At 44.9% G+C, this 10,206-nt stretch overlaps 1 protein-coding gene and 1 pseudogene across 1 annotated transcript; both read left to right on the top strand.

The window, feature by feature from the left end:
- Positions 1 to 578: 578 nt before the first annotated feature.
- On the top strand, positions 579 to 8,114 carry LOC125344494 (annotated as a pseudogene).
- Positions 8,115 to 8,834: 720 nt separating this feature from the next.
- LOC125344493 (syndecan-2-like) lies at positions 8,835 to 9,926 on the top strand. Its single transcript, XM_048337010.1, is given in 1 exon segment — positions 8,835 to 9,926. A coding segment is annotated over 1 exon segment (606 nt). The 5' UTR covers positions 8,835 to 9,248; the 3' UTR covers positions 9,855 to 9,926.
- The last annotated feature ends 280 nt before the right edge of the window (positions 9,927 to 10,206 follow it).

Genomic DNA, 10,206 nt, shown 5'->3' with positions numbered 1-10,206 from the left:
ACTTCAGAGAGGGGCTCAATGCCTCACTCTGATGAGCCCATAGAGGAGCCTTGGCCTGATACCCCCGGTGTCAGGAGCCAAACTTGCAGCTAAATTCATTCTGACCTCTGGCGCTGTTGTTATTACCAGGATATGCTAGGTGCAATGACATTTGTTCGATAGCATTTGTTCACAGCCACTATCTGGAATTGCTTTTCTATGTTCTTTGCTATGTCGGCTTTGCTATGTCTGCTGGAGTATATTCCTATGTTAATCAACCTCATCCTGTATTTACTGTAATCAGATGTTGTGAACTTCAAAGCCTGTTTTGTTTTGTTCTTGAATGTTAGCAACCCTATGCTATTCCCTGATTCCTAAACTGCATATAAACTGGAAGTTAGGAATAAACTTGGCTGCAGTCTTGAGTTACAATCTCGAGATGCAGACCTCCTGAACCCCATCTTTTGCCTCTTGTCTTCCTTTTTCTCTTATCTATATTTTTCTTTAATCCTCACACCCTCAATCAAGATTCCCTCTTCACTGCCGGCTGGCTCGGCAGACCCCGGGTTCTGAGCCATGCACCTCGGCCCCGGGGACCCATGGTGGATGAGCGAGGTGGGGGGCGGCCTTCGCCGCCTCGTCAACCCTCCGCCACTGGAGGCTCCCCACCATTTTGCACGGACCTGGGAGAGTATTGCCCTCTTGGGGTCTACCCGACCTCATCCCCCCTCAAGGCCTGTTTCTCTCCAGGCCTCCCAACACCGGGGACAGTAAAGGCCCCTTTAAGACTCTCACTCTTCCTGCTTCTGAGGCCTGGGAAGCATGTCTAAGGAATGTCTTGGATGGAGGGGAGACAGCCCCCTGGCTGCCCAGGAGCAGAAGGGCTTATTTGCTTAACATCTGCTTTAAAAGAAATAAAAGTTTTCTGTCCTTGTTATTAATGTTTGCTAAGTTTGGAGATTCAGTTAAATTCTGATTATTGTTGGCTAAATCCTAAGTTTTCGGAGGAAAATAGAATGAGTTTTAGCAAGTGACTCCCACCCATGCTCCAGGTAATGGGCGTGCCAAATTCCTGGAGGCTAGGCAGGAGTGTGGAGACTCCAGCTCCTGGTAACCCTGTCTCCCACCTTTTGCTTAAATTTTTGTTTGCTGAGAAAGATTTTGTTTTCTAACTGACCATGTGGTTATAAAATATGGGCAAAATAATATCATTTTGCCACTGGAATTCCAGGACACTTACATGGCCAATTCCAAAAACAAAAGGAGGGGGGGTTTTCTAAGCACACTCCAAAGCTTGTGCACAACAGTCTGCATTGTCTGTTGGCAAAACATGTTAAATCTAGCATCATGGTTTAAAAAATTACTTGCCTTTTTAGATACTATTTTAACTATAGCCTACTATTTTAACTACTACCATATTAAATTACAGCCTGTGGGTGGGGTCACAGTACACAGCCTGGAGGCAATCCTCACTTTTATCTCCAGACTCCAAGCTGAAAGAAAAAAAAAAACAGGTTTTAAACCCAAACTGATCATGTTTGGGTATAAGAAAATGTGTCCAAAAAAAAATTCCAAAAGTTCAAGTATGCAGCATGTGGTATAAGTATAATGATATAAAAATCAATGTATTTGTTATGCCATTTTGAAGTCAGGCTCCACTTTACCACGCGAACCTGAGATAAGCAGGCCCTGTGAGCAAACCCAGGACAAGCTTATTAGGGCCAGCGGTCAAGAACTCTAACTGCCCCCAAAATGCCTCGAGCCCCAAGCCAATCAGATTTATACCTGTGTCCTAATCTTGCTTGCTTGAACACCTGTACCTTTGTCTTGCTTGAACACCTGATTGCTGTCTTTGTTGTTGTTTTTTGTCTTGCTTGAACACCTGATGGCTGTAACTTAGTTTTTTGCCGTTATAAGCCCTGTGCAATCACAGCTTGGGGCTTCCTCCTAACCTCCGCTGTTGTCGGTGGGTAGGATGAGGCCCGAGTTGCAGCTCGCCTGAATAAAGCCTTGCTTTTGCATTTCGGAACGTCTGAGTCTCTGTGGCCTTCTTGGTGGTGTTCTGGCGACTTGGCATAACAATCTGATTCTGACAATTCCTTGGTATAGACTAAGATTTTTACTTCTCCGTTTTTTTCTTCTGTGCTCTCATAAACTCTATAGGATCAAGAGACCAGAGTCATTTTGGAACACAGTAAACAACCTGGAGGCAATCCTGACTTATCACCAGACTCCAAGCCGAAAGAAAAAAAAAAAAACAGGAAAAACCCAAACTGATCATGTTTGGGTGTAAGCAAAGGTGTCTAAGAAAAACTCCAAAAGGTTCAAATATGCAGCATGTGGTATAAGTATAATGATATAAAATCAGTGTGTTATTTTTTATGTCTATCTATGCTAAAAGTCAAGTACATTTGATCCTGACAGTTCTTTGGTATAGACTAAGATTTTACTTCTCCATTTTTCTCTCCTGTGCTCTCATAAACTCTATAGGATCAAGGGACCAGAGTCATTTCGGAACAAGTATGCAAATGTGGCTACTGACCTAGATTTTCCTGACCCAGCATTAATATTTTGCTTTATAGGATCCAGGTCGACATGTATGTGAGCTGCGTGGACTGTGGCGTTATGTGGCTACAGGAAGCTGCCTCCACAGTCTGCTCCCAAACTAATATCTTTAACCAGTCTGTAGAAATTTGCAGGCAACCCAGCAGGAGGTGTTCAACCCATCATCTCTCCTGCCTGCCTCCATCACACATGACTAACTAGCTGATTCGGGATAGAAGAAGCTGAACATTGTCCTGACCCTTTGACCTCTTGATTGTTATTCATTTATGCTCTCTAACATCTGCTGGTAAGGTTAAATAATACGATATTATTTGATTTGATGGCACCTATACCTTGGTGGAGCTAGAAAACTGTTAGGTGAGATTAACTGGTTAAGGCCTTGGTTTCACCTGCCTACAGAGGATCTGTTTATGCTTTTTGACTCTTTAAAGGATAAAGCCCCCACTGATGTTATTAGAATAACTCCATCACATCAAGTAATATTTCAAAAAATTCAGATGGCCTTAAACATGGCACAATTGGCTCATTATAGGCCCAAATGCCCCCTTTGTCTATGGATCCTTCCCAGCTCAGAGCTTTCTTCCCCCGCCACCCTTAATCAGGAGGGCGAGCCTCTCCAATGGGTGCATGCATCAGTAGGAGGGGCTCCCAGGGTTTATTCCCAGCTATAACAGCTAGCTAACCTGGTAATTAAGGGCAGGGATACTTCCCTGAGACATTATGGGCAGGATCCTGATGTGCTAGTTATTCGCTACCGGCTGTCAGATTTTGAGTGGGTTAAAAGAAACCATAACTGGGTGTCTAGTGCCTTAGAGGGTTTCATGGAGAAGTTGGGCTGCCATTATGGCACTTCAAGATGGGTAACTTCATTTTCAAGGTTACAGTGGACTTCCCCCCCATACGTTTCTCTACCAAAACTCTTATTAAAGCTGTAAATGTTTTTACTGACAGAGGAAAAGCGAGATCTGCCACGGTGATATACTCCATCTTCTTCCCTGCCAGTTACAGGTTCTGCACAGTTTAAGGAGCTCTACTCAGTTACCCTGACCACTAACACATGTCCAGCAGCCGATGAACCTGTTTTCTGACAGTTTGTATGTAGTTAATTTGTTACCAACCCTAGTGTCCTCATACATTAAACTAGATAAAAATATAATTACCCCCCTAATGATCTAAGTCTGGTCTTTACTAAAGGAACGAGCTGAGCCAGTCTTTTTACAGCAACTTAGAGGACAACAGCAGCTGCCTTGAAATTTGGCATGAGGGAACCAAATGACTGATCAGTTGGCTACCAATGGGATATGATAGCCATAGCCACTGCACAGCCTCAAAATTTTCAAATGGCTCAAGGACTCCATGAGCTTATGCATTTAAATTGGAGAGGGTTACATCAAAGATTCCCCCTGGGTCCTATAAAGGACTTTAAAATGATCATAAGGACATGCAAATCATCTATGCCATTTCTGGAGATCCTGCCTCTGCAGTCTCCTGGAGTTAACCCCAGAGGTCTTAAGCCTAATGTTATCTGACAAAACTGATGTAACCCACTATGCTCCCTTTGGAAAATTAAAATATATATTTATGTCCATAGACACCCACTCACATGCTTGTTGGGCAACTGCCCATTCAGGTGAAAGGGCCCTGGCATGCTTAAAGCCATTTCCTACAATGTTTTGCCATCCTGGGACTACCCCTACAGGTAAAGACAGACAATGGGCCTTGCTTTATAAGCTAACCATTGCAAACATTTTTTTAAATATGGAACATTAAACACACCACTGGAATACTGTACAATCCAAGGGGTCAAGCCATAATCGAGAGGCATAGTAAGAACCTAAAGGACCAATTATTGAAACAAAAAGGGGAAGCAGCCCCCATGACCAGTTAAGGACAGCCATGCTTACATTAAATATTTTAAATTTCTCCAAAGACCAACCTCTGATGGCTTTTCAGAAGCATAGGTCAAATCAGACACCTTATTTAAAGGTGGAAGTCCGATGGAAGGACCCGCTTACTGGATCATGGCGAGGTCCTGACCCATTTATTAGCATGGGAAGGGGCTTTGGATACCTTTTCCTGATTGGGGAAACGAGCCTAATTTGGATACCTGCTATAGACCTAAAATACTGTTCACCAGAATAACTACCCAAGAGCACTCACTCTTGAGTTATGCTTCCTTGTTTGTTCTCTCTAGGAATGAAAAAGACTGTGGTGGATTTCTTCCAGCTCCTTCCTGGAAATACAGGAAACCTGCTTGTGTGTATCAGCAATTGTAGGTAACAATGGAGGCAGCTAGCCTCCCTTCCTTTCAGTTACCCGGCCCTACTGCCTTGTTGAACGCTACCTTGATGCCTTTTATGGTGCAATGTTTCACTGTGGTGATACCGCCTATAGCTTTGCCAAAGAACTGGAATGGAGTTTGCACTGTTTCCATTTTGCCTTTCCCCGGTTGCTGAGCTTAGGGGTTCCCGTGTGGGGGGAGGGGATAGGCATTGAGGGTTTTGGCACCTTGCTTCATGTTTATGATAAACTGTTTACTAATGACATGCATTAAGTTGCTAGCACCTTGGCTGCCTTGGACCTCCATAATCGCCAGGGCCTGGACCTGCTTCTACCTCACCACCAGAGAAGGGGGACTTTGCCTGCTTCTACCTCACTGCCAGAGATGGGGACTCTACCTGTGTTATCCTGAGTGACACTGAAATGGACTGAACTCAATTTTCCCTAGATTGAGCTAAATGGGTGGCTCCCTCACCTTCTCCCCCTTGTGGGAGAGATCCCTGATGATCCTTGTGTTAACATTTGCCTCTGTGTTTACACTTGACCTTTGTGTGGTTAATTGACTTCCCCTATTTCTTAAGCAATGAGCCAAAGCTGTTCAGTTAATGGTGGTCTGACAGCAATATGCTGCTTTTAGACAATTGGGAACCCCATGAAGCTGGCCATGGACCCTACCAGAATGTGCAGCCTACCAGGGTGTACAGCATGAGGCAAAAATAACAGGGCCTCCTCTTGAGTGTCAATTCCTCCCCCACCCCCTGAGTTCTTCCACTGGGCTGGCAAGCTCTGCAGGTAGGTTTGCCTGAAGAGCTACAGTGGTAGTCAATGACAGGTAAGATCTCCAGAGGGGGGCAACCTAAAACAGGCACACTCTCAAGTAGGGCAGCCACCTGCTAATAAAAACCAAAGGGAAAGATGTGGGGCAGGCCCACCCAGATGCCTTGCATTCTTAAGAGGCAATTAACTAGCTGGCCCCACCTCTCTTCGGCCCTGGGGCCACGTGTGGCTATTATGGAAGAACCTGGAAAGGCGGTGCTAGCTGGCCCCACCTCCCAGCCTTGGGACCATGTGTGACAAAGATAGCGCCTGGTGATGAACCTGGAGGTGGTCCTGTGGGCTGTGACGTAGAATTAGGCCACCTCTTAGGATTGGTCCCTCAACCCTCCACCCTTGATGGACAGCTCAGGCCGCCCTTCACAGTCCCCAGATAGGTGCAAGTAACCTCTCTGACCTATTTTAAGAGCAGAGCTCTTTCAATAAAGCAAGAAGTGCACAGACATTCTCCTGGACTCTGTCTGATTGTCCTCCGGTGAGGGGGTGGCTGGCTGTGGGCGGTCCGTTGACCCTTCTCCTTTCTTGGCCTGCCATCAGGGCGAGCTTTCCTGTCTCTCCCACAGGCTGAGAGAGTGCTGGGGGGCTGAGAACCCGACAATATGACTAAAAACATTACAATGGTATGATTTCCAAAACATGCTCAGTGATTGAACTTGACATAATCCTCACATTTGTCCAATGGAAAGTTTTAATTATGACTATTTTTAAAAAAGACGTTTAAAATGCAATGGCATTTTGTGTTTGTTGATATGGAAGTGGTAAGATGAAATCTCTAGCATGAACTCTGTGATGATCAATTGATTTTCTTACATAAGGGCAGGAAATAATTTCCACAGAAACATGATGGGTATAATAGTAATAATAATAAAGAATTAATGCATTTCCAAACTAAATGCTTTAGGTCAAGGCTCAAGGTATAGGTGATGGCAATTATAGGTAATGTTTTTAATTATAGGTGATGTACTTCATAAGTTTTGTTGCCTACATTTCCATCCCTATATCTGAATAACACATGCAGTCTCTTCTACAAAACAGACAGATTAGATGTTACTTAAGTTTTCCGGAACTCAGGAATACTTAACTTGGAAATCAGGAGGCCGCCTCCCCTCATATGTTAGGCATTAAACAGCTAGACCCCACAGTTATAATTGGGACTTGGAGGGCGTGGGGTGTGGGACGTGGAGTGTGAGTGCCTTCGAGTAGGTCAGCCAGGAACAGGAAGGTGTGGAGTCCCCGTGGGTAGAGGGGATGGGCAGAAGGAGAAGAAGGTGGGCAGAGGGCCAGTGAGGCGGGTGGCAGCTCCCTCTGGACCAGCGGGCCACGCGATGATGTGAGAGATCCTGTTACTTAATAGCAGCTCCAAGAACGGGAATGTAGGGGCTCTGTATGGAACGTTATCCAATTTTATTTCTGTGGCTAGCAGTAAACCTGGCACAAAAGCCACCAGTGTGTTCAACAGGAAAGGAGGAAAGGAGGACATTGCTTTGATCAGGGATGATAATGTCTTGTTTGTGTGTGAGAGCCATTTATGGATCCTCAGACAGATTCTAAATCACTGAAGGACTGTTTGGGTCTAACACAGATTGGCTAACCTTAAATGTCAGAGGGAGGTACTTTAAACTGACAGTAAGTATGCTGGCCCACATGTTTAAGGACAGATGTAGCTGTCTGGGGGAATAAGCAGGATCACAGAGGAGCTTTCTTAATTGATCCAAATCCTCAGTACTTTGAACCCATTTTGAACTACTTGCATCATGGACAGCTCATTGTAAATGATGGCATTAACTTATTAGGTGTTTCAGAAGGAGTCACGATTTTTGGCATTGACTCATTGATCGGGCACCTCGAAGTGGCAATAAAGAACTCAAAACCACTAGAGTACCATTCACCAATTATCTCGAAAGGAATTTGTTTGATTGCTAGTAGCCATGCTGAACAAATCAGAATTGTGTTGCCAGGGGTTAAATTTCAGTGATGCCGATCTTCCTCCTTTGGTTCTCCAATACATTAATATCAAAATGGCCATTTAAACCGCTGACACCTTGCTCATGCAAATCTGTGCTGTGCAAATCTTGAAGGAGCTGATCTTTCAGGATCAGTGCTTGATTGCACAAATGTCCAGGGGAGTCAAGATGCTCCATTTCAGTGTAGAAGGGGCGTCCTTGAAGCTATGAAATTTTGAAGATCCCTCTGTTCATAAAGCTTACTTGGAAGGTGCTAATCTGAAAGGTGTGGATATAGAAAGAAGTCAGAGGACAGGAATAACCACAGAGTTGGCACCTTGAAAAACGCAAAGTTGCAGAACTGCAACCTAAGAGCAGCTGTTAACACTCGCAGGAACTGATTTAGAAGTGTGATCTGTCTGGATGTGACCTTCAGGAAGCCAACCTATGAGTTTCCAACCTGAAGGGGCCATCTTTGAAGAGATGTTGACACGCTGCTCCATAGCTCCATAGGTCACACATTGGCAGATGACGGATTTGGGCTGAAGGAAGAGGGCAGAGATGAATGATAGTTCCTTAATCATTTTTTCTTCACTCAGATGTCTAGAAGAAATAACACTAAGGGAATTTTTAAAAACATTTAGAGGATTATGCTTTTTTCCAGTGGTACATAAGGGGTAAAAAGTGGATTTTCCCTCACATTTTTATTTAAAAACCCATTCATTTAATAGATGTTGAGATGTAATCTAGATTATACTGCTGTCTTTTGAATGGAGTGGGGAGTTCCTGGTTTTGTGTTCAGGAATATGAGCTCTTATTTTGCTTTTAAATAGGTATGATATGGAAATACCATCTTGGTTCAAGATAACATTGAGAATTGTAATTTATGGCAGAATATATACAACTATATTTATTGAATACCAAGATACAGCATGGATATTTAAATTGTTAAACTTTATGAGAGCATTGAAAAGGTTTGCAGGTTGATAAATAGCTTAGTGATGCCTCCTTTCTTTAAATACCTGCAACCCCAACGAATATGGTCAACTCAGACTGCCTGAAGCTCTTGTTTGTAGGTTCATTTTTCTGATGATTGCCTTTTAGAAAAAGTAGCTACATGGACTAGCCGGGCTCCCAGGCGCAGCTCTCCAGATACTCCGGGAGCTCTGGCCCCGCACGTCGCGCGCCTCCGCCGCTCGGCCCGCAAACTTCAAGCCGCAGCTCCATTTCCAGCCAACGATTTTTTTTTTTTAAATCCCTGAACGGAATCCCCACCCCGGGGAGGGAGTCCGCGGAGGTGTAAAGATCCCGCCGATCGAGAAGATTGCTCCGGGGAGCAGCCTCTCCACCGCTCCAACTCCGCGTCGGGAAGCGCAGAAAACCAACAAGTGAAAAAAAAGACAAACACAAACCCACACCGAGGTGCCGCGTTCCCGGGGCGCTGCGCGGGCGGCGAGAGCCGGCGGCGGAGGAGAAAGCGAGCGCCCCTCACACGCCCGAAGCCGGAGCCCCGAGCCCCGGAGCCGCGGTTGCTGCGGCGGCTACGGCTCCCCGTTTTCCCCGAGGCGGACGGCGCCGAGCGCAGGACTGAATCTTCCCTTCGCCCTCTTCGCCCGCAGCGGCGGCGAGCAGCTGGTCCCCGGGAATATGCAGCGTGCGTGGATCCTCCTCACCTTGGGCTTGGTGGCCTTGGTGTCGGCCGAGTCGAGAGCAGAGCTGACATCGGATAAAGACATGTACCTTGACAACAGCTCCATTGAAGAAGCTTCTGGAGTGTATCCTATTGATGATGACGACTATGCTTCTGCCTCTGGCTCAGGAGCCGATGAGGACATAGAGAGTCCAGAACTGACAACTTCACGGTCAATTCCAAAGATCTCATTTACTAGTGCTGTTCCAAAAGTGGAGACCACGACACTGAAATCACAGAGCAAGATGCCTGCTCAGACGAAGTCCCCTTAAGAAGTTGATAAGGAGGAAGTTCATGTGTCTGACTCAGAAAGGAAAATGGAACCTGCTGATGAAGACACAAACGTGTATACTGAGAAACACTCAGACAATCTGTTTAAACGGACAGAAGTCTTAGCAGCTGTCATTGCGGGTGGAGTGATCGGCTTCCTCTTTGCCATCTTCCTCATCCTACTGCTGGTCTATCGCATGAGAAAGAAGGACGAAGGAAGCTACGACCTGGGAGAGCGCAAGCCATCCAGTGCTGCGTATCAGAAGGCACCGACCAAGGAGTTTTATGCCTAAAACTCCCTCTTAGGGTCTCATTTATGAGATCACAGAACTTTTCAAAATAAAGCTTTTGCATAGAATAATGAAGATCTTTGTTTTGTTTTTGTGTTTTTTTGGGTTTTTTGTTTTGTTTTCATTGAAGAGCCATTCTGGCACTTTAATGCTAAAATCCCATTGTATTTAAAACTTTTCATGTATTTCTTTAGAACTGAAGTAAAACTGAAAAACATCTGCAGTGTTCTTGTGAGTAGCAGTGGCAAAATATTATAATATTATGTTCTGAAAACCTTTGAAACTTTTGATGCGCAAATACGAAATGATTATTTCTTTAGTTTATTTTTGTTTTGTTTTGATTTTTGTCCATTGG

This window comes from Perognathus longimembris, unplaced genomic scaffold (genome assembly GCF_023159225.1).
Source record: "Perognathus longimembris pacificus isolate PPM17 unplaced genomic scaffold, ASM2315922v1 HiC_scaffold_104, whole genome shotgun sequence".
Taxonomy (NCBI): domain Eukaryota; kingdom Metazoa; phylum Chordata; class Mammalia; order Rodentia; family Heteromyidae; genus Perognathus; species Perognathus longimembris.
This window is presented reverse-complemented; position numbering and strand designations above follow the sequence as displayed.